The following is a 25,253-nucleotide window of genomic DNA, read 5'->3' as shown; positions in this document are numbered from 1 at the left end:
ACTTTTGAAAAGAGACAGGGTCAAGGGAGAAAATTAAATAAAGGGGAACAGGACAGGATGGAGGGAAATATAGTTTGTCTTTCACAACATGACGATTATGGAAGTGTTTTACATAATGAAACATGTATAACCAGATTGAATTGTTTGCCTTCTCAATGTGGGTAGAGAGGGAAGAAGGGAGAGAATTTGGAACTCAAAGTTTTAAAAACAAATACTAAAAAAATGTTTTTACATGCAACTGGGAAATAAGATATACAGGCAATGGGGTATAGGAATCTATCTTGCCCTACAAGAAAGTAAGGGGAAAGGGATAAAGGGGGGAGGGGTGATAGAAGGGAGGGAAGACTGGGGAATGGGCTAATTAGAATGCATGCTATCTTGTGGTGGGGGGAGAGGAGAGACGGGGAGAAAATTTGTAACTCAAAATCTTGTGGAAATGAATGTTGAAAACTAAAAATAAATAAATCTAAAAAAGAAATTCAGCTCTACACAAGCCAGCAAACCCAACTTGCAGAGCTCCGACCAGGAAAGCAGTAAACAGACCTCTCCCCAGATCATGTCACTTTAGAAGAACCAAAAACATATAGGCCTCCAGCCTGAGCTGTGAGACCAGAAGAAGAACATAAAAGGATAGAAGCTAAAGCCAAATATTCCTGTCCCCCCCAGGAGTGAGCAGGTCCCAACACTAGGGTCCAAAGTCAAGAAATAGGCTGGAAGAATGAGCAAACAAACAAAAATCTAACCATAAAGAATTACTATGATAACAGGGAAACTCAAGACTTAAACACAGAAGAACAAGATGACTTGAAAACACCTACAAGCAAAGCCTCAAAGAAAAATATAGATTGGACAAAAGCCCGAGAAAGGTAACCAGAGGAGTTAAAGAAGGAATTAAAGGAATTAAAAAATAATTTCAAAAACCAAGTGAGAACTTGAAAGAGAATGAACAACTTGGTAAAAGAAGTAGAAAACCTTACTAAACAAAGTAACCTTTTGAAAATTAGAATTGGCCAAATGGAAGCTAATGACACCAAAGACAACAAAAAATAATAAAACAAAGTTAAAAGATTGAAAAAAGTAGAAGAAAATGTGAAATATAGGAAAAACAACTGACCTACAAAACAAATCAAGGAGAGATATTTTAAGAATCATTGCACTACCTGAAACACATGAACAACAACAACAAAAAGAGCCTAGACGTCATATTTCAAGAAAATATAATGGAAAACTGCCCAAATACCTTACAACCAGAAAGCAAAGTAAAAATTGAAAGAATCCACTGATCACATCTAAGAAACCCATGAATGAAAATTCTCAGGAATATTATAGGCAAAATCCACACTTCCCAGGTCAAGGAGAACATATTGCAAGCAACCAGAAAGAAAGAATTCAAGAATTCAAGAGCCACAGTTAGGATTACACAAGAGCTAACAGGCACCAACTTCAAGAAAAGGAGGACTCAGAATTTGGTATTCCAATTTTAAATCTATAATCCCATTCTGTAAGATGTGGTCCCTTGTCATAATTTGATTGCAATCTTGTAGGGAAGAAACAAAATATTCACAAATAGAGACAGTGTGGTATAGTAGAATGAGTACTGGATTTGGAGTCAGATGACTGGGTCCAAATCTTGACCTCAGATTTACTAAGTGACCTTACTAGCATCATGATCCTTTGACCTGAGGCTCAAAGTCCATTTGCATGGGACTTTTCATATTACTAGAGGTAGATTACTCATTGTTTCTCACTGCATGAGGGGCAGAGTTGGCAAGAACTTGGAAGAAGACAGATCCTAGCCCTCAGGCTTTTAGCTTCTAGACAGAAGACACATAGTTCCAGATTTACTTTAGATCCCTAAAGGGAGATGAAGATTCTAGGAAGCTGACATACAGAGGAATGATCACTAGAGACTTCAAGGAATTACCCCTTGGGTGAGATCTGGGAATCTCTTGTTTGAGATATCTGGATCCCAGTGGGAGAACTTATTCACTCTGTATTGTCTGGTATATGCTCACCTCTGAAACTTCTCTGATTTATGTTTGCTATCAGCTTGGATAAGCTTGGATAAATAGGTTTATTTGCTATTTACCACATATGTTCTTTGTGGAACTGGCATTTGGTGGGAATAGAGTCATACTTGGATATATGTAGCTTGAGGCACTTCTTTCCTATTAAAGGAGGGAGATCAACAGCTCAGCTTTAACCTAAAACATATTTCCCATAGACTTAATGACATTAAGAGGGGCAGATAAATATAAGCCTAGTCCCTTTTCCCGAGAAAAGCAGGCCATCCTCTCGCCCTGTTCTTCTAATTCTCCTCCTGGCATCAATCAATCTCTCTTGTGAAAAGTTAGGTAGAAGAGACTCTAGAGTCTTTATTTTAAGCACAGTGAATTTCCCTCAAATTCAGCAGATAACAATGAAGATGTGATTTTACTTGCCTCTAGTTACAGAAGTTCCCCTCCCCTCCTTGGCTACTGCAGGCTAAAATCTTCCATCTTTTAGGCTTATTTCATTCTTTAAACCAAGAAAAGGATCCTAGTTTATTTGTCAGGATATATTATAAGCATGTCAAATCAAGAGTATCTGCAATGTAGAGAAATCTTTCAGAAAGGAATGTAGAATGAAGGGAAGGGTAGAAGCTAGATTGTAAACTCCTTTAGAGTGGAAACTGTGACATTTCCGCATTCCTTACAGCACCTACCACAGTAAGGGCATCCAATAAATACTTACTGATTTATTTTGAATCCCATAAAACCCATATATCTTTCTTTATCCCCTCATCCTTTTATGAGCGGCACACTTAGCTTAAACCTCATTTCCAAGCCTAGATTTAGCTTTCTAGATATCAGTCCTGCCATGGCATTTATTAACTACCAAGTACTTGCCAAGTACTGTGATAGAGAGAAAGGCGAAAAATGGGAGCATATGTTCTAATGGAGGCGACAACATTGAATAACTAGGCACAAACAAGAAATATGCAGAGTAGATGGAAGATAATCTGAGAAGGTAGGGAAGAATTCATAGCTGGGCGACCAGGAAAGGCTTCCTACAGAAGGTAGGATTTGAGCTGAATCTGGAAGAACTCCAGGGAAATGAAGAAGCAGAAGTGAGGGGTAAGAGCATTCCAGGCAAGGAAGAGATAGTAAAAGATGTGGAGACAGGAGAAACAGCCAGTAAGCCAGTGTTAGCCAGATCATAGGATATGTGGAAAGGAGGAAGTGTAAGAAGACTGGGAAGGTAGGAAAGGCCCAGGTTATGAAGAGCTTTAAATCCCAAACAGGTAGAGGTAGTAGGCAGCAACTGGAGATCATTGATCAGGATGGCGACATGTTCAGACCTATACTGTAGGAAAATCACCTTGGCAGCCGAATTGAAAATGGGTTGGCATGGGAGAGTCTTAAGGCAGGGAAACCAATTAGAAGGCTATTGCAGTATTTCAGGAGAAGAGTGATAAGGAACTATATGGGCAGAGAAACAGAGATGTATACAAGATATTTTGTGAAGGAACAAATGATGGGATTTGGATTGCATTGGATATGGGGGGAGTGAAAATGAGGAGTGGAGGATGTCACTGAGGTGATAAGCCAGGATGACTGAGAGAATGGTAGTGCCCTCAACAGCAATGGGAAAGTTAAGAGGGATCTTAGGGGAGGGGGGAAGATATGAGTTCTGTTTCAAATATGCTGAAGTTAAAATGTCTATGAATATCCAGTTCAAGATGTTGAAAAGGAAATTGGTGATGTAAGACTATAGTTCAGGAGAGAGACTAGAAGCTGGATATATAGATTTGAGAATCATCAGCACAGGGATGGCAACTGAATCCAGAGAGCTATAGCTCTAAAGAGAAGAGAGCCCAGAACAGTCTGGGAGATTCCCGCACTTAGTGGAAATGACCTGGATGAAGAACTAGCAAAGGGAACTGAGAAGGAAAGGTCAGACAGGCAGGAGAAGAACCAGGAAAGAGCATTGTCACAAAAGCCTAGAAAGGAGAGAATCCAGAAGGAGAAGGTGACCAACAATGTCAAATGTTGCAAAGGTGTAAAAGGATAAGGACTGTTAAAGGGTCACTAGATTTGGCAACTAAGAGATCATTTGTAATTTTGGAAAGAGCTATTTCAATGGAGGTTGCAACCAGATTGCAAAGGATTTAGAAGCAAATGACAAGAGAGGAAGTGGAGGCATCAAGAGTAGGAGGCTTTCTCAAGGAGTTTGACCATGAAGGAGAAGAGAGATGTAGAATTATAATAGTAGAAGATTTTATTTGTTTGTTTTTTTAAGAATGGGGGAGACATGGGCATGTTTATAGACAACAAGGAAGAAACCAGTCAATAAGGAGACATTAAAGATAAGAGAGAGAAAGAATGGGGGTAATTGTGAGGACAATCTGCTGAGAAGGGAAGAAGGGGAAAATACTTTGTAAGCTGGGGGGGCAGCAAGTAATAATGGATAGAGAATCAGCCTTGGAGTTGGGAAAACAGGTTTTGAGTTATGCCTCGAACAGATACTATCTGTATGACCTTGGGAAAGTCACTTAATTTCTCAGTGCCCCAGGCAATTCTCCAAGGCCAGAAACTGCAGAGCAAGTGCCAAACTGAATTAGTAGAAGGCATCCCCACTCCAGGAGTTCCCAATACCAAGGAAATCACAGCCACAGTTCAAAAAAAACTTAAAGTTGTATTATATATGTGTGTATACTATTAATGTTACTGGCCATTTCGCATCCATTTTCTCTGAGTTCATGAGGTGAAGAAAAGCTTTAAAAAAAAATAAAAGAAGATGCTGCCCAATGCTTTGGTTTTGGCACATCCTATGTAAGCTACAATTCAGACACTCAAGTATTCTATGCTGTAATCCCAACATTTCCTAAAATTGAGTGTATTCATGGAAAATCCCTTAGCTACTTCTTTTCCATCTGCAACTGGACCTCTCAGCATCCTTCCTTTCAAAGACATTTGAGACAATCAATGTGACATAGTGAAGATAGCACTGGATTTGGAGTTAGAGGACCTAGGTTTGAATCCCAGTTTTGCTCCTTTGTGGCTTTGGGCAAGTTGCCTTGGCCTTCGACTAAGAATCCTAACAGAGAGACTCCTTTTTGTGTCATCATGGGAAATCCACAGGGAACCTGTGTTTATAGCACTCAGAGCTTATATTTCCTTTCTCGCTGCCTCCTGAGGAGCGCCAAGCTTGGAATCTGTCATTACTGCACTTGTGAGCAAGCAATCCACCATCAGCCAGCTGCCCAAATACGCCTGCTTTCCATGTGCTCATTGGAGCCACTTCTTGTGTTTATCACAAATGATGCCAGTATGGGAAAAAAGATGAGCAGCAGTCTCTCATCCTCCATGGTTTTGGAACAGAGTACTACCCTCTTCTTAGAAATAAAGCAGCATGATAGGGTGCCAAGAGCAATGCATTTGAAATCTAAGGATTTGGCTCTGCTGCCTCAGTTTTCTCTGTAAAATGAAGGGGTGGGATTAAATAACTTCTAAGGTCCTTTGCAACTCCTGTCATGACCAACTGCTACTCACCACTGTGATTTACTGTTCACTGTGATTTTGGATCAGTCATTTTCCCTCTCTAGGTTTTGATTCTTTCATCTGTAAAATAAGAAACTGATTTCAAATATCCCTTTCTTCCCTATGCCACAATTTCCTCATCTGTAAAATGAGATCATTTCAAGCTCTTTTCTAGCTCTAAATCCAAAGAGGTCAAATGAATAAAGCCATAGTAAGTCTTTTTCCCCTGTGGCATAACTTGTTTAGGAATGTTGATAAGTTTATAACCATTCAAGATAATGACTCTGGCCTGCTAGAATCATAAAGGATGATTGCCTTCTAGACTTCCTAGTAAGTCCTCTAGCTAACATTCAGCCACACCAATCCAAATCTGCATTTGCTGATGGAATTCTCATCTAGCAGTTTCAAAGAGCCCACAGTGAACATACACGCAAAGCCATTTTGTTAGTCCTGAGTATGGCTAAAAGTTCATGCTTTTGATTCGTGTATCCCCACAGGCAAGGACTGAAATGTGTTTTGTTTTATTTTAAATATGGCATGGTAACCAAACGTCCTTAGAGGATATAGCCCAGGACAAATGTGGCAGCATAATGTGGGGGGAAAGAGCATTGGATTGGGACTCAGAAAACCTAGGTTCAGATCCCAGCTCTTCCACCTGTGCACCTTTGAAGAAGTCACATCACATCTGTGGGCCTCCATTTCTTCATTGGTATGTAGCACCTCCTCTACACTACCACTCTATGTCATTCTTGAACTTGAAAGTTGACTCCCTCAGAGGGTGGCTATTCTCACAGGTTCAAAGGGTTCACTTGTGAGTCTTCACTCCTGACACAATAGCTCACAAGGCCCACCAGTGAGATTTCCTTTAACAGCTAGCCAGACACAATTTAGCTCAAAGCCACAACAGTAGGAAAAGTAGCTACCAAATGTTCTCAGGTTTATACATAAACTAGGGCACATTCTCCCACAAATATACACTCATGTGAGAAGAGTGGAGTACAAAAGCACATATGTAGGGAACATATGTGGCCAAGGCAGCTCCCAACTAAACTCTTTCCTCATGGAGTCTGCACTCCGTCCCCCACTAGGTGCATCATCTCTGTTGGCTCCTTGGATCTGTCTTTTCAGCTCAACTCTACCTGGGCCAATTCTTTCTTGAAGTCATAGCTCTCTTCTCTGTTGCCAGAGAGCTGCTTCCTGACTTGGTTGTTGCTCCTCTCTGTGTCCATCTCTGCATATAATATGCGTGTCTGCTCCCCAGTGACTGCATTCAACAACTATAGCTCGAATTTGAACTGCCTGACCCCCTCACCCATTCCCCCAACTATCAATGGATGTAATATCTTGACCTAGTAGAATGGCTCCACTGTTCAGATGCCAAGGCTGATGAAGGAAGAAAGGAGGAAGAGGCGAAGAGTGATCCCTCTCAGGTGCTAGCTTCTTCCTTAACTTTTGGCTTCTGGCTGGAGTAACCCCGGGGTTGACAAACTAGCTTTTTAAGGGCCTTCAAGAGCGTGACAAATCTTTTCCTAGCAAATGTCCAAGCTCCCCTTCCAATTCAGTCAGAGCTTTTTCACCCTTTGCAAAGTGATAACATTGTGTTAACACATTTTTATACTTTGCTGGAATATTACTATCTAGTTATCATAATTACATCCCATTAGCATGTGAGGCAGAGAATGTGTTTTTGCCTTTCTTCGAATACCCAGCACTTAGCACAGTGCTTGGCACACAGTAACCACTTAATACATGTTGGCTAACTGACATCCTAGGCTAGGGGAAATCAATTGTTTAGGGACACACATTCCCCTTTATGTAAAATGACAGGTTCAACTAGATCACTTAAAAGGTTTCTTCCAGTTCTAAATCTCTGACCCCATGAACTTTTTAAGTATTTGTAAGTTCAAAGGCAGCATGGTGTAATGGAAAGAACACTGAATTTGGAGTCAGAGGACCTGAGCTTAAACATAGTTTCCGTCACTTATTAGGGGGACAGGGATTTATTAAGCACCTACTATGTGCCAGGCCCTCTCCTGAGCACTTTGATCCTCAACAACCCTGAGAGGTAGGCACTATTATTATCTCCATTCTCCTGTTGAGGGAACTGAGGCGGCAGAGGTTAAGTGACTTGCCCAGGGTCACACCTCTATGTCGTCCTGACTCTAAGCCCATGGTTTGATCCATTGCACCCCTAGCGGTTTTAGTAGCTATGAGGCATCAGACAAGCCACTTAATTTCTCTAGACCTCAGTTTCTTCATCTACAATATGAACATATTGGACTACGTGATCTCTAAAATTCCCTTCCATATCTAAATGCTAAGATTCTGATTCCGATTCCACATGAGAATTCCAATTCAATAAATTGTCATTGGGGACTGGAAATACAAAGACAAAAATGAACACATCTGCTTTGGAAGGGCTTAGGTTCATAGCCACACAGAGAAGTATAATACAAGGTGAAGAGGAGAGGAGGGGGTGAGCTAACCACATTGGAGAAAGAGATCAAGAGTAGCTAGGGAGATCAGGGAGGGCTTCAAGGGGGAAGAAGCCCTTAAACTAAGCCAAGTCATGGTCATTGGGCCTCCTAATTCTCAGTCTCCTTAACTCTCATCACCTTCGTTCTACCTTAGTCATTCCCAAAGATCGTCACACAAGACCTCACCATAATGCAAAATTGTGCTGCTTTCATGATCTGTACCTATGTGACTCTAGGCCTCAGTTTCCTTACCTATAAAATTAGGCCGTCCGTTCCAGCTCTACCTCCATGACTCTGTGACCCTAGAATCTTGAAATCTGAAATCCCTCTATCTGATTCTTCTAACTCTCCTTCTGCTTAATTCCTAAGCTTGTTCTTTGTCCTTATTGTGACCTACTTTCCCTCCACAGCAACCTTCTCTCCATCATTGCTAAAGTTTCACTTTTTTTCCTTCTCAGTCTTAGCTATGATTGGCCAGTTCAAATGTAAACTGTCCTGTACTTTTGAATTTCTTGTCCTTTGTCTTATCACTCTTCACAGGTTGCCAAAACCAACCCTAGGTTACTTACCTTCTCTGATCCCACTCAGGTACTACTGATTTGCTGATGGAGAAAGGCATGCCACTATGCCAGCTAGATCTAGTACTAAGTTATGTTATCAGAAGTCAACTGATCCCTTATTTCCACATAAGAATCCTTTTATTCTTAAGTGATTAACTTCCTATCACAATCCCTACGATAGCTGTTACAAACCTACTCTTCTCCCCCTTAAAACCTCTTCCCTCTCAACAGAGGATTCTCCCTTATACTTATCTGAGAAAACAGAAACCGTTGATTGGGAACTCCTTTTTCCTTCCAGTCTGTACCTCAAAAATTCCAACCCTTTAATCCCCCTTTCTCTTCTCTTTTGTTCCAATCTCTTAGGAAAAGAATGCCCCTCCCCACATGAAGGCAAACATTTCTCTGCTCTCTGCTCTCTCCTCTCTCCTCTTCCCTCCCCTCCTGTCCTTATTAATTCCATACAGCTTCTAGTGCCAGGCACTCTGCTAAGCACTGAGGATACAAAGAAAGGCAAAAAATAGTCCTTCCTCTCAAGGAGCTCACAGACTAGTCGGGGAGGACAATGGGCAGCAGTGTACAAACAAGGTTTATACAAGATACTTCGGAGATAATCAACAGAGGAAAGGGGTTAGCATTAAGGAAGATCAAGAAAGCCTTCTCCTAAAAGGTGAGATTTTTACCTGGGACTTGGAGGAAGCTAGTGACAGAGAATTCTAGGCATAGGGACAGCCAGGAAAAAGGCAGGTGGTTGGGAGACGGAATGTCTTATGTTTGTGTGAGGAACAGCCAGGAATCCAGTGTCACTGAATCACAGAGTACATGGGGGTGAGGAAGGCTAAGAAGACAGGAAAGGTAGGGAGGACCAGGGTGTGAAGGGCTTTGAATCCAAATGAGGATTTTATATTTGATCCAGGAGGTGATAGGGAGCCACCGGAGTCTTTGAATAGAGGGAGGTCATAGTCACACTTGAACCCTAGAAAGATCAACTTGGCAGGTGAGGGGGAGGATGGAGTGGAGTGGGGAGAGACTTGAGGGAAGCAGACCTACCATCAGGCTATTGCAATAATCTAGGTGTGCGGTGATGAGGGCCTGCACCAGAGTGGGGGCATTGTCAGAGGAAGGGGGACTATTTGAGAGATGTTGCAAAGGTGAGATGTATGAGCCTTGGCAACAGATTAGATATGAGGGGTGAGAGATAGTGAAAAGTGGAGGGTGACACCTGGGTCGTGAGCCTGAGTAATTGGGAGGACGGTGGTGCCCTTAACAGTAATGCGGAAGTTCAGAAATGGGGGAGGGTTTGATTTTGTATTCTCTGTACCTGTTAGTTGGTTATGTAACTATAATTATGTGATCTACTATTCTTTACATGACTTGTGATAAATTTGCTTTATGTTCAGTTTTTTGGGGGGAAGATTATTATTTGCTAGAAAGTATTAGAAACAAGCCACATTTAGGTATTCTCAGGAAATTAATATCCTTGGGTGGTGGGAAACAAGACCCATACAGATGATAAGAAAGAAACTCTTAAGATAGAACCCAAGCCTCCTGTCAGAGGAGGGATTATTTAAGAACCTCAGTTGACACATAGGAATGATAGTACTGAAGAGGTTTTGGGGTTGCTGGTGCAGAGAATGCCAAGACAGAGTTGCCTGGAATGGATTCACATGCTCAAGCTTTCTCTTAGTCAAATGGCAAAAAGTCTATTGTAACACTTTAGCAAAAGTGGGCAAGGGTCCTTATGGGAATGCTGCAAGAGACTGAGGATGGTGCTGAGGTTTGTATGGAAAAGGGGCATGAGAAAGGAATTAAAGAGTCCAGGTGTCTTTGGGAACTATGGATGGGAAACTGTAGGGAGTATACCAGACATTGAGGGAGTTGTCAGAAGCATGGTCCTTGGGGATCTGGTGGGAGGAAGAGTCCTTGGGCCAGCCAGGGACAAAAATCCTTGGGGCTGGCACCCCTCTGTCCTGATAAGAGAATGTGTTCTGCGACAAGACAAAAATTTCTCACAGGACAGGGGCCTACTAAGAAATTGGGAGGCTTCCAGAGACATGATCCTAGGACTGGGGCCCAAGCCCCCATCAATACCTGTTCTACTTACCTCACAGCTATGCTGTGAAGAAAGAACTTTGTAAAACTTAAAGCAGTATAGAATTATGAACTATTATTAGGAGTTTAGAGGACTCTTGCTTCCAGAGCTGAAGAGGTAAATAATTCTACTGAAATTTCTCTCAAAAGTTACCCTTGATTTCTTAATTACAAAATCAAATAGTCTATTCACAACTATAGCTGTCATTACTGTCATAGATCTAGAGGTAGAAGGCATCTGAGAAGTTATCTAACCCAACCCCTTGATTTTGTAGATGAGGAAACTGATACCCAGAGAGTTGACCCTGGCAAGCCACTTAATCTTGCTGAGCCTCAGTTTCTATATCTGTAAAATGAGGCTAACAATATCAATCCTGACTATCTTAGAACTGTCATAAATATCAAATGATGTGACTATATTGGAAAGAACTTTGAAAAGTATAAATAAATATAAGTTATGATAGATATTTTAGTTTGGATATGTGGACTATATCTTAGGGCTGTCATACTCTTTGGGGAATAATGAGAAGAAAATGCCAAACTTTTTTATTTTTTATTTTTTTATTCTGAACTTAAGAAATAAAACAAGCATTTCCATAACAAAATAGAAGAAAACAGGATTGTACATAAAATTGCAAATCTGTTATGTACAACTTGCTTTTCCTTTTAAATATATAATAGTTATCATATACTTCCTTTCTTTTTCCATCTCTTCCCACCATTAGACACAAATATGTATGTGTGTATACATATATACACATACATATATACACACACATATATAAAATGTTTGTGTGTGTGTGTATATATATATATATACACATATATATATGCATATATATATGTAAAACCAGACAAACTTTTTTAGTACGGCTATAAATCAGGCTCTAGTTAGTAAGAATGCCATGTGACTGCCAGTATTACTGACATTCCTCAGTAATGTGTTACTTAGTAGGAAACAATAGCACAAAATTGTTTTAAAAATCAGAAGTAAAGGCGTGAATGGGTATTTTAGAATGGCTCTCAGCATGTTATCTTATTGTCCTGGAAATTACTACTTTTTGATGACATAATATCAAAACACTTTCCCCAGGTTAGTTGGATTTTACTTACCCTTTTATTCTTCACATTAGGGGAACTCAGATGATTAAATATTACCAAATCAATAACCTTTTCTATCCAACAGACTCTAGATAATTTGAAGGAAGGGAAACACCATTTACGTGTGAGACCTGCAGATATACCTGTTGCTGAGAGAGCCTCCCTGAACTACTGGAGGACTTGGAAGTGCATCAGCAAACCTTCAGAGTTTCCAATGAAAAGCCCAGCTTTCACTGGTATAGCTCCCTTGGAAATAATGGACTATTTTGAGGTTCAGCCATGTTCTCCCCAGCTGCTACCGTGATCAGAGTTTCTCTGCTGTCTTCAAGTGTCCCCATTCCTATGTTAATCCTATATGATTTCTTTGCTTCAGATCTCTCTGGTTTCTAGGCTTTCATCTTCTAGGATCTTGACAATTCCACCTCCATAACATTTCTTGTGTCTGTCCCCTTTTCTCTACTCATTTCTCCTTACTTCTCTGAGCTTCAGTTTCCTCACCTGTAAAATTGCCTCATCTATAAAAAACCCTATAATAATACTTGCATACCTTACTTTTCATAGTTGCTCAAAGAAAAATGTTTCATAAGCCTTAAAAGTATATAAAACTAGAAATCTGAGTAGTTATTATCAGTTGTTATTAATATTCCAGCTACACTAATGGCTGAGGGTCTCTAGGTCAAAACAGTTGTTTTGACATCTTTTTCAAAAAATGCTAAGCCCAAAACTTAATTGAAAGCTCATAACAGAGCTAGTAATTGGGGTCCCTAAGCATAAACATCATAAACGAGGTCCTGTCATCCTTCATTGATTGCTGAATAAAGACAACTCTATCCCTGAGCTTTGCCACATTATGGGTGATACTTAAGACATGTTTCATCTGCAGAGAGAGAAAAGCCCCCTTGCAGGGATTGTCTCTCTTTAGTTTCCAAGCTTTGCAGGGACTTCTGGGACAGGAGTAAGAGCAATGCTGGAAACTCATTCTTTTCTTGACTACTGTTTCAGCTCCCCTTTGCTTTTTCTACTCTAGGGCTGCATGATAAAGCTCCCCTTGGACTCATGGACACCCCGCTCCTGGATACTGAAGAGGAAGTTCATTACTGCTTCCTGCCCCTGGACTTGATTGCAAAGTACCCTACCCTGGTGACAGAAGACAATCTGCTGTGGCTGGCTGAAAATGTGGCTCTGATAGAGTGCGAATGTAGCGAGTTCCGTTTCATAGGTGATTGTAAAGCTTCTCAGGCAATGCCAAAAGGGGCCAGGCTGTGCTGCACTCCTGGCCACTTTTCTCACCTCTATCACTTGTATTTTGCTTTAAAAATGCTCTGCTTCTCTCCCTCCCCATTAGGCCACTAACCCTAGATGCCCCACAAATGTAAGAGAGGGGACACAATATCAAATAATGATTTGTTCTGCTTGGCCCCTGGGAGTAGAATTGGGAACAATAAGTCCAAGTTACAGAAAGGAAAATTGAGGTAGGATAAAAATTCCTAGTAGTGAGAGCTAACTAAAAGTGAAATAAGGGATGGAGTTCTCCCACATTTGAGATATTCAAAAGAATGACCAAGTAGCTGAGATTATGCAGAGGGAATTCCTATTCAAGTACAGTTAAACTAAATGATTTCTGAAGTCCCTTCTAACTCCTGAGATTATGTGATTCCAATCCCACTTAATGCCCATTATGGAAAAATGGCAGGCCAGACTTATACTATACCGTGGCTCAATGGAAGTGAGTGTGTGAGTTGTGGCAGAACCCAGAGACTTGGATATGACTCAGCATTAGGCTCCCTTGTGTCTTCCTGAGGACTATTTTTACATCTTTATTTTGTGACTGCCTGTGAACAAAGGTAGCAGCTGGAAGCTCTAAGTTTTGAGGTCAAATGTTTCTGAAGAGGCAGCATAGTTTGGTAGGAAACAATCTACCCTGAACTTCAAAAAATATCACTTCTGTGGTGGTTTACCATCATCTTGGGAATGAAACTTGAATAAGTTCCTGTTGCTTGTCTCTACAAGGCCTCAATTTTTTTACTATGAGATGAATCCCAGGTGATTACACAGAAACTGTTCTCAACATTTACTGACCATTGAATAAGAAAAAGAGGCTTCAAACTGTCATGAGCTAAATAGAATCATAGAGCAGAAGAGCTAGGAGGAGCCTTATGAAATAGGAATTGATTCAAAGAGCTCACCAAATGACCAGTGACTCCTCTGAGTCAGCCCCTACCCCACTATTCAGAATAGAGAATGTTAGAGCTGGAAGATGCCTTAGAAATCATCTTGTCCAACTCTCTCATCTTACAGAAAAGAAAAGAGAAGGACTTCCTATGAAATTAGCTAGCAGAGGATGGAATCATCTTCCCCAGGGTTTTAAGAAAGAATATCCTCTCCTATCTGAGAGTAACCTCTCTCTTTCACCCTTCCCCATCCTATTCAGCATTCTAAGAGGATATAACAAGTTGAAGACTTGTCTAGCTTTTGATTATGTAAAAATAGCCGGATGACACAATACCTGAGCTGGGTAAGGATAAGTGTGATTAGGATCCCAGATATTATTCAATATAGCAATTACAAAGCCATCAGTCATGTGCTTCTGAACCTCCTAGTTAATTCACAGAGGATTTTAGAGTTGACTCCATTTCTGCCAAACATATTCCAGTCCAGGCAGGGACAACCTGCAAGTATAACCTGCCAACCAAGGCTTTTCGTCCAGCCAACTCTTCTCTAACTGGCAAGAGAACTGCGTCTTTCTGGAATGACCCAACCTCTTGCCAAGGGATTAAAATGGCAAGTGCCAGAGCAGGGTATGTTCTGCCCTGTGGGCATCTGCTTGGGAGCCCCAAACCTGACAGAACTAGGCCTAGCCCGTGATATTTTACACAGGAAAAGAAAGTGATTCTAAACATTTATACATTTAAAGCAACAAAATCAAAATCCAATCAGAAATGATCACAAGTTGTTTCAAACCAAAGACTATCTAGGAGAATCAACAACACTGGAAAATTGGGGAAAAGCATAGAAGATGAAAAGAAATAATTAAGATTTGAATAAACACAAGACTAAAAACAAGTTCATTAACTCGATGTATTTTCTTTTGCTTTTCAAGTGAATTTTCTCCGCTCACAGAAGATTTTGTTACCAGATAATTTTGCCAACATCGATATTTTGGAAGCAGAAGTGGACATTTTGGAAATTCCAGAGCTGACGGAGGCAGTGAGGGTGCACAGGATGAACATGGGTATGTCCTTCAGGAGAAATTCCAATACCCTTCCCTGACTCCCATTCTAGGTTAACTATGGCTTAAAGACTTTGTAAACCTTCAAGTGTTATATAGCTGGGAGCTGTGAATATTACACGAGAGACACCATGTGTTTGGAAAGAGTACTAGACTTAAAATCAAAATACCAAGCTTCAGCTCTGTAAGATATAGGTCGATAGACAAGTCAAGTGACTTCCCTGAGCATCAGTGTTTTAATTTGTAAAATAGGGATAAAATTTTCATTTCTTTGCACATTGTGAGAAAAGCACTCCATAAACTTTAAAGCATTAAAATGAATTGCTATTGTTATTAATTAGAAGGGGAAAAAAGAGCTAAAAAGTTCACTTTACTCCCACATGCCAGATTACCATCTGGAACTTTGGTTTGTGTGAGAGTGAGTAAAAGAAGAAAATTGATCATTGGAAACTGGGTTCTTATATGACTTGGATTCACTCAAATGGAGAAGTCAAATTTAAATAAGCAAAAACTTACTTAGAACTCTCCTTCTCTTCCTGACTCCCTGCCTCACTGAGTATAATGTACTGTCCATGTTACTGTCCATGTGTTGGGCACCAAAAATGCTCACAATGCTGTACAGAACAGGTAAGCACCTCCCCCTGAGACTCTTCCCCGGGGGGAGTTTATGGTAGATGGTAAGACGTTAACATGAGCATAGAGTGTGTTTAATAAAATTGTTTGTTAAATGCATGAATGAACGAATGAGAAATGCATACAGAAAAAAAAGAAGATCCAGAGATCTGAGAAAATCCAGCAGGAACAAAGCTTAATGTCTTTAGGAAGCAAGTGATGAATGAGGAAAAGCTGTCCAAAAAAAGAGTGTGTTGTAGAAGGAACTTTGACCCCTTCCTCCTTCTTTGTGGCCTGGAGGGAAGCCTGTTTAAGTGCCTCTTCCCATGGTCTAGGGAACATGACTGGGGGCATATCCTCCCACATGTGCTTCCTGTCTCTCTGCCCTGCTCCCTATCCTCATATGTTTTAGCTCTGGCCTTTCCTTTACTTGTCTGCCCTCCCAACTCTATGTGGTTCCAACCCCACTTTTGCCTTCTCAGAGCTGTCCTGGTCCAGTTTACCACTGCTCTGAAGCTCTCTACCTTCAGGATGCCAGTTCCCAGGTCTTGTGAGTCTACAGGAATTATTTACTGTCTGAGTTCAGTATAAAAACATCTAATTTGGAATTTATATAAATGATGTAAATATTCCATGTCTGTAGGTTAAGCATACATATATACTTTTTCCCTTTTAAGTAGTATTTTATTTTTCCAATTATATGTAAAGATAATTTTAACATTAATTTTTAAAATAATTCCAAATATTTTCCAAGTATTCCCAAATAGTTCCAAATTTTCTCTCTCCCTCCTTCCTTCTTCCCCTTCTCTAAGACAGTAAGCAATTTGATATAGGTTATATACATGCAATCAATATACATATATAGATAGATAGATAGATAGATAGATAGATAGATAGATAGATAGATAGATAGATAGATAGATAGATAGATAGATAGATATAGATATATACACCTCCTAGAAAAAAGATTGGGGGAGCCCTGTTATCTCTTCCCTGCCAGATATCGCCATGTCAGATCACAGGTTTTAGAGCTAAAACTTTAGACATTGTCTCATTCTGCCCCTTCATTTTATAGATAAGGAAACTGAGGCCCAGAGGAGAAGTGATTAGCCCAAAGTTCCATAGGCAGTAGGGAACAGAACTGGTATCCTAATCCAAGTCCCCAATCTAGTGCTCTTTCTACCCCACAACAATGCTAAGTCTAAGCTGAGCAAATACATTTCTGTTTTACTCAGATGTTTGGGAAAGATGATTCTCCTTCAGATACCTGTAGCAGCATTTCACAGTCCATAAACTAAGATTCCACTTCTCTCATCCCTTTAATCTGATTAGTCACTCTTCTGTTTGAATCCTTTGGGTGGTTCCCTATTGTCTGTCAAATTAAATTCCATCTCCCCAGTGTAACATTTAGGGCTGTCCACAATCTCATACCGCCCCATCTTTCTTATCACGCATACTCCCTTAGACACTCTTCATTCTGGCCATATTGGAGGGCTTGCTCTTCCCCCTCTTCCCCAGCACTCACACACATATCCTATATTTTCACACCTCCATGCCTTTACTTGTGTCATTCCAGATGAGTAGAACTCTCCTACTCCTCCCTCTTCCACCAATTGATATCTTACCCATTCTAGTCTATTGCCCTGTTCAAATACTACCTCCTTCATTAAGCCTCTTCTCATCTCTGGCTGCCATCAATGGTCCTCCAAATTGCAGACTTTGAATAACACTTAGTCTGTACTAATACACTTGCCACATATATTGTATTATATTATAATTATTTAACCACCAGAGGGGGTTATAGCCCAGTTAGTGTGACCCTTTTCAGCAATGAGGACAGCACACGTGGGCAGTCCCACCTTTACTCCAGCAGTTATGTCCTTCACCCAGCACCACAGGAAACTCAGGAAAAATGCTAAGCCTTATAGTTCTCAGAGAAAAGATACTTCCATCCCCATTTCCACTTTTTGTAAGTGGAAGGTCATTTTCCTTAGTATAGGACAGTGTTTCTCAGACTTTTTGGTCTCAAAACACCTTTACCATTGTTTAAAATTATTGAGGATCCCAAAGAACTTTTCTTTATGTGAGTTAAAGCTATTGACATTTACCTTATTGGAAATTAAAGCTCTTCCCCTTCATGCTTTATTTCAAAAGACTCTAAACATATGAATGTGACATAATAAAGTTGAATATATATTCACAGTTTGACTATATAATACATACACGCATATATGCATACATATATGTACATATACAAACATATTATATATATAGTCAACCCATGATGGTATGGTATTATATCTGTATACATATAATATGTTTACCTAATTAAATATATAATATACATAGTGTTTAACTCATTACCATAGAATCAAAAGGAATAAAACTGTATATTAAATAAATACTATACTTACTAAAAAAGTACCACAATATTTCTATGTTTTCTTCTGAGACCTAATCAGCCCACAATTTATAGGTATGCTCCCAACCCAGGAATTCCCGGTGATTAAGACCAGGATCTACTAGCATCTTCCACTGATTTTCCACTCAGAGCCTCTCAAAATATCAAAGTTCACTTGGGGAATTTAAGAACTGGGGTTCTTAGCTGGGGTCTCTCTCCTCTTCAAGGGCAGCCACCAGCCATCTGAATCTGGCTACTGATTCTTCCTCTGGTTACTCTACTTCAGTTTTCCCCACCGCACTGCTCAGCTCATAATCCTCCTCTTGCCCAGAGGCATAACTTTAGCATCATAGCCTCATGACAGACAAGCCTCTCCAGGGCCAGAAACAGCTATTCTTTGGGTCAGTGTCATCATGTCTTCCTTTTCTCTCTCCTCTCCAAGGTTGTGCCTAGACCACACTATCGATCTTGTCTTCTCTGGCCTTTTGGTTCTTTCCATATTAGTCAATGCTGGGTGAATATGCCCACTTTTGGAAGCTTTACAAGAAGGACTGGTTAAAAAATATGGAGTCAAGGACTTATCAGTTAGAGCATAGATGTAATCCCTCTTACAGTTATTTGTGTATGCCTTGTATCTTACTGTATCGTGAGCTCCACAACAGAGAGTACTGAATCTTATTTAATCTTTGTATCATTCCCAGTACATGTTATCTATTAGATTGTTGTTGTCAATAAATACTTCATGAAGTTCACCTCTAAATACTGAGCAGCAATCCCACAAATACTTTAGAAGATTTAACAAAGTCCTACTCCAATACTAATTGTGGATGGAGGTGTCCCCAGGTTCTCACAGGCTATGCCAGTGGAGATACTTTGAGTATAGTCTAAGCAAAAGACTATGTACACTAGCTAAGACCCTAGCTAAATAGGGGGAAACTCAGCATTAGTAGGCTTGCTGGTTGGTAATGAATTCTTTGATCATGGCATTATTAAAAACAAAGAAAAATGTAATGGCTTCCAGTTGTAGCCAGGCAGCCCTCTTTCACTTCTGCAGTGATGATGGCAAGTAGAGAAGGGGATGCTTTTGGACTGTCTGTACCCAACAACTTAATTCTTAATACCCTCTATGTGACATCTTTGTCCAGTGGCCAACAAATGGACAAATGGACCTAGAGGAAATGAGTCATGTTGACCTTGACATTCTCACTATAAATGAGACCAGAAAAGAAAAAAGAAGGTCCAGCTACATGGAAGGATGGTACTTACACAACTTCTTCTTGGATAGGCAAATAAAGAAACTGATTTTGTCATGTTTCCAAAGGCAAGAAGAAACATCATTTCATGCGACCCTTGGCCATCTTTCATTGCAGTGCTCATGGTAAGTACTTACAAAAAGATCATTGCAACCTATGTACCAGCATCTGTTTCAGAGTATGAGAAAGGAGAGAAATTTCATGAAGAACTCAATATGATCTTCCAAATTAAATCAATGTATACTTTGATATTTTATATCTTTGATACAAAGGTGGTTAGAGAGAGAGGTTAAAAAATGCTAGAAAACATGATTCAGAAGTTTGTTTTTTTTTAAATGAGACAGGCCAAAGACTTATAAACCCATATGTATATGTGTATTGTATATGTGTGTGCATACATATACATGTATATGTGTATATATATGAGTCGGGGAGCACTGAACATAGCAAGCACTGAATACCTGAATAACATCAAGGAAAGGGAAAGTGATTATGATCTGTCAGACAGGACACAACTGGCTAGAAGCCATTTTCAAATTAATTATGCATAGTCAGAACACCAACTTGTTAGAGCAAACATCATAATATACATAGTAGTTAAAACAATAAAAATGAGGAATGAAATTGGGGAAATTACAAATTGATGTATTTTTTAAAGCTGTTGACACTGAAAAATGGCTAAAAGAACAGATATAAGTCGGGCTATTACCATTTCCTTCGGAAGTTTAACCAATGTAAATCAATTACTACAATAAGGAGAGTTTTTAAAACCTAGAAATTGTTTCAGGTGGCAAACACTTGATTTTCTTGGCAAATAGAGACCGTTGACAGCTAAAGAAAACTACAGTTTTAAAATGTAAACTCATTTGTAAAATCTTATGGAAGAAGATGGTAAAAGATTATAAGCTGTATCACCTCATAAAATAGAACCAGTAAAGGAAAAAACAGGTTTACAGAAAGCTTGGCAAGAGGCCCATTTAAGCCAGATGACCCCCAAGAGCATTGAAGGATAAAATTGGAAGGAGGAAAACATGAAAAATGAAAAAGATCTGTCATGATCTCTATAACAAATTATGTTCTCCGTTAATGAACAGTGGAACTACTTGTCCTATCTGAACTCTTAACATAACCCCTGGCATGCTGCATGAAGAAATGGAAATATCACTAAAGAAAATAAATATGGGAAAAATAGCTGGACTAGGCCAAGTATATGAGTCCCAAGCTCGAGGCAACCAATTTTTGAGGGCATTATGGGATCGGTTCTAAAGATATCTGAAAAGGATGGTGATAGCAGGTGCTTGGGAAAAAAACAATGGCTCATTCAAAGAAAAAAAAGGCAATCAAGAAAATTCAACAACTATTGACCCATAGAATAATTGACATTTTACATTGCTTTTAAAGATTTTCAAAGTACTTTACATAGACTATCTAACTTGAGCTTTCCAAGATTCCCTTGGCAGGATACAGGTATTATTATCCCCATTATACAGATGAGGAAACTGAGGCCCAGAGAGGTTAAGTAACTTACTTAGGGTTACACAGCTACTAAGTGTTGGGGACAGAACTTATACTCAAATTTTCCAGACTTCAAGGCCATCACTCTATTGACTATGTCACATTGCCCACTTTCCCATCTACAAAATTCTTGTGAAAATAATCTACACATGCACTGAGGCCATCATTGAAATAGTTTAAGAAGGTTATAGACTTTCACAAACAGTGCTCTAGAACAAACTATGGCTTCAAAGCATGCAACTAAAAGGGGAAGCAAGTGCAAGATTCTTCTTGCTGAGTTTTATACTATAAACATGTTTGATTCAATAGAGCAAAATGCCACCTTCAATGCCTCAATTCAGACCTCCAAGGAAGTCTCTCTCACATGTTATAATTGTAGAAGATCCCTTGAAAGATGTGACACCTAAATAATTTTGTTCAGCAACAGTGATGATCAATAGCAAGGAAGGCATAGAATAGGTAAATTCCTATCTGACAAAGGCATTGGTCACTAAGTGATTCCAACAGAATCCAAGTGGAAGAGATTGCCGATAGATGGTGATAGTCCACATATGCTCCTCTTTCTATATGACACCAAGCCCTGGAACCCTGCAGCGCTTCCAAAATGCAACCCATAATTACTCAAAAGAATTCAGTCTAACTATCCACCCAGGAAAAAGCAAGTGGTTGAAGAATGGCTGTTGTTCAGGCTACGATGTGTAATTGAATAGATCGCCCTTTAGAGTTGATCTAGCAATACATCCATCTTGGACAAACATTGCACATGGACAGTGAACTGGGTGAAGAATTGAATGGGACAAAATGAGACTGGGTTGCATTATGTAGCACTTTTATTGACTCCAAGCTTTTTCTTGAAATATAGGCCCATCATTTTAAAATCAATATTCTAGTCATAAAATACCACAGTCTCAAAAAAAGTGCTTTAGATCGCACAAAGGGAAATGGAAAGACACAAGGTGAACAGGAATAGACTGCAATGTATTACTAACAAAAAAATTACATGAGAAATGGCATAAAATCAGATGCATGACTGGAAAAAGATGGGTTGGTCGTGGATCAAGCTTGAGGGTTATCTGATGGAGAGTCCACATGCTTTACTGGGATCCAAGCAATATCAAGAGACCTAGAGAAAGGCCCGAGGCACATTGGGTGGATCCATTATGGAAGATTTATGGAAGAACGTGGATAAGAGTTGAACAAGATGAGAAAGGTAGAAAATAGATTTTAACTACCACTGCTGGAGTGATTATTCATATTGTGACCACAGATCCACCATCAAAGTATAGACCTGAAAAAAACAGACTGATCTCTACCCCTTATTTTACATATCAGGAAACTTATAGCCCAAAGAAATTAAGTCATTTGCCCTAATCACATAAGTATTAAATAGAAGTAGACAAAGGGGAATGTATATGTTACAGAAAGGAGATAAACCCAAATAACCATATTGATCTTTACCACAGAAGAGAATTATGTTCCCCAGGACTTTTTCTCTAGCTGTGTCTGTGATAGGTATTATGAATTCAGAAAGCTACCATTTTTCACACTGGCCTGTTGTGAGGTAGGAGCCAACCGGTATATTGATATACAACCTTGGTTAGGGAACTATTAAGTCCAGACTTGAATCTGAAAGTAGAAGGCACAAGGTACACTTCAGTGATAGGACTAGGTGGTTTCCATGGTGGCCATCATTTCTGAGTGAAAGACACAATTAATGAAATAAGTTGCAAAAAAAAAATCTTGGTCTCTAATCTCAAACAAGATCCTATCCATAGTTGATAGCCTAGCTAAAAGGTGAACCCTCTACAAACCCTTATCTCATTTCTCTAATTGGAAGTGATTTCTCTATCATCTGATCTCAGAACTGTTTTTCCTTTCATGAACTCATCATATTCTAATTTATATTTGTGTACATGTCTTTCTTCCTTTCATTAGATTGAAACTTCCTTGAGGATAAGGACCATGCCTTATTTATTTCTGTATTTCTTCTAGCCTCAAACACAATGAATTGTACTTAGTAGATGTAGAACCATTGACAAATGACATCACTTCTGCAAGCATGGTTCTTCATCGGTAAGATGGTGACAATTCTTGTGTGACTTGTGTGACCTTAGAGGGTTATCATAAGGGAAATGCACTGTTCTTATTGTGCATGGTAAACATTCAGTAAATGTTGAGTGACCAAACAAATTGGGTTTTATGACAGGAAACAACATCTTTCTAATATTTTGTCATCAACAAGTAATACTTGGTTAGAGTCCTCTGTCAGGTAATAAATGGCAGAACTAACCTAACTCGTGGAAGTTTCAGCGAGCAGCTATTAGGTACTTAGGGATGCTTCCCTTACATTATTCTTCCATGCAGGTAACTGTTCCCGAACCACCTGTCACCTTCCAAGTCCTGGAAAGGGGGGAAGAGCAGCCAACCTGGAATCTGTGAAGCCCCTATATATGATGGCCCTTGGCCTGCTGGTCAAATACCCTGATTCAGCACTGGGACAGCTCCACATTGAAAGCACTTTAGATGGAAGCAAACTGTATATTACAGGGAATGGTGTTCTCTTTCAGCATGTCAGGTAAATCCTTGAAGATTTCCCCTCTGGGAAAAGGATCCCATTGGAAATCTGATTTGAACTTTGAGTTTTATCACAAATAAGACTCTAAGCTGCCTGGAAAGGGTCCCTAAACTGCAGAGGGATGAGATAACTTCCATTTTCTTCATTTATTGAACAGTGTGACACAAAAATCATGGAAAGAAGCTCTGTTTTGACATGGGTTCTAATGTTGCCTTTCTAGGAATAAACTGGCTCCCTAAACTCCTAAAGGGACAAGATCCAGAATAGCAGCACAGAACCAGGAATTGGAAGGCAATTACTTCACAATACACAAGAACATTAGTTACCCAACTTGAATACTTTTATTCATTGTGCTTCATCCCAAAGAGGAAGCATTCATGTGAACTATTAGGGAATCACTGGTTCAACATGGAATGATTCTGGAGTGATCACTTGTTAACTTGATCCTTAGGAGATCCTAAAGTTCCTAGAGTATTATAAAAATATGACCAGAGCTTCTTAAATTTTAATCAGGGAAGAGTATGTTGGAGATGATAGATTAGAACTAGTGCTATGTTCTTAGTACCACTGGTTTAAAGAATAAACATTCTCAAGGGTGAGGGTGAAGGGTTTGGGAGGGGAGAAAAAGGCTCAAGCTCTCCATAACAAAGTTTCTCTTTTGGATAGGAATTGGCTGGGAACCTGCAGGCTGCCCCTAACAGAAACGATTTCAGAAGTATATGAACTCTGCGCCTTCTTGGACAAGAGAGACATCACCTATGAACCTATGAAAGTTGCTCTGAAAACACATCTTGAACCCAAAACTCCAATTCACAAGTTGCTTGGTAAATGAGTATATTGATCAATCTGCAGTTTAATATCAAGGATAGAGGTGTCAAAGATTATGAAGATGTGGTAGATGGGCTAAGGACAGTATATGAAAAAACAAAAACCTAGGGTCAGAAATTGAAGTCTCCATTTAGAAGATAAATTTATTACCAATTCCTCTTAGGATAAGAGCCTGAGTTTGAGAGCTTCTTATGTTACCCAAACAGCTACAAGTAGCAAACACTTGATCATTACTATCATAAAATAATAGCTATCGAGCATTCATAAGGTCCTGGACATTGTATAGGACATGGAAAGCAACCGTATCTGCCCTTGGTGAGCTTACATTCTATCCTCATTTTACTGAGGGTTTAACCCCAACTGACCTCAAGTGAAAAGTAAATAATTTAGTTTGGGCACAACTGTATTAAATGTAAACATCAATTTCTTTTACACATCTATTGCAATCTGTCCCCCAATGAAAGAAGGAGATTCTACTCAAACTAGTTTCCAAACATCCTTAATACACCTATCCCAAGAATTAGGGGTTATATGTTCATTTTTACAGGATAAATAACTTTCGGTTGTTTAGTTGACCAGTGATGTCTGATGGGGTTTGAGGGGGGTGATACCCCTCAAGGACCAGAGTCTGGAATGAATTCATGGACTCAAGCATTTTTTAAGTCATGGTGGCAAATATTTATTGTTACACTTTTCAGTGGGCAAGAGTTCTTAGGGAACCTGCGATCTAAAAGGGGTACAGTTAAAGTTTATATAGGTTAAATTATAGTAAAACATGTGCCAAATATGCTAACTAGGTGATTCAGGGTGGCATTAGGGAGTAGTTAAGGAGTGGTCAGTTCTTAAAGGAACATGCACATTTAGTATCTACTGCGCAGGCATTTTACCCAGAGTTCACTGGGAAATAGACCAAAGGTAGGGCTACAGAGAGGTATGGTTTTAGGCCTAAAACATCGCTAAGTCAACTAGTGGTCAGGGCTGACAGAAATATCCAGGCTGCCCCCATCACTGTCTCATTAGACAAGATAAATGTAGGGAGTATACATCTGTCTAAGTCTAAGATGTACATAATAAGGAGTCCAGGATGCATAT

At 39.7% G+C, this 25,253-nt stretch overlaps 1 protein-coding gene across 1 annotated transcript in view; it reads left to right on the top strand.

The window, feature by feature from the left end:
• The window catches only part of KCTD19 (potassium channel tetramerization domain containing 19), a 43,668-nt gene that overhangs the window by 5,015 nt on the left and 13,400 nt on the right, over positions 1 to 25,253 (top strand). Inside the window, 8 exon segments of the mRNA XM_036751382.1 lie at positions 2,926 to 2,930; positions 3,161 to 3,188; positions 3,190 to 3,240; positions 11,834 to 11,984; positions 12,776 to 12,967; positions 14,849 to 14,980; positions 23,123 to 23,333; positions 24,000 to 24,157. Coding sequence (XP_036607277.1) covers positions 2,926 to 2,930; positions 3,161 to 3,188; positions 3,190 to 3,240; positions 11,834 to 11,984; positions 12,776 to 12,967; positions 14,849 to 14,980; positions 23,123 to 23,333; positions 24,000 to 24,157 — 928 coding nt within the window.

Source organism: Trichosurus vulpecula, chromosome 3, assembly GCF_011100635.1.
Source record: "Trichosurus vulpecula isolate mTriVul1 chromosome 3, mTriVul1.pri, whole genome shotgun sequence".
Classification (NCBI taxonomy): domain Eukaryota; kingdom Metazoa; phylum Chordata; class Mammalia; order Diprotodontia; family Phalangeridae; genus Trichosurus; species Trichosurus vulpecula.
The sequence above is the reverse complement of the archived record's forward strand: the minus strand, read 5'-3'. Positions and strand labels throughout refer to the sequence as shown.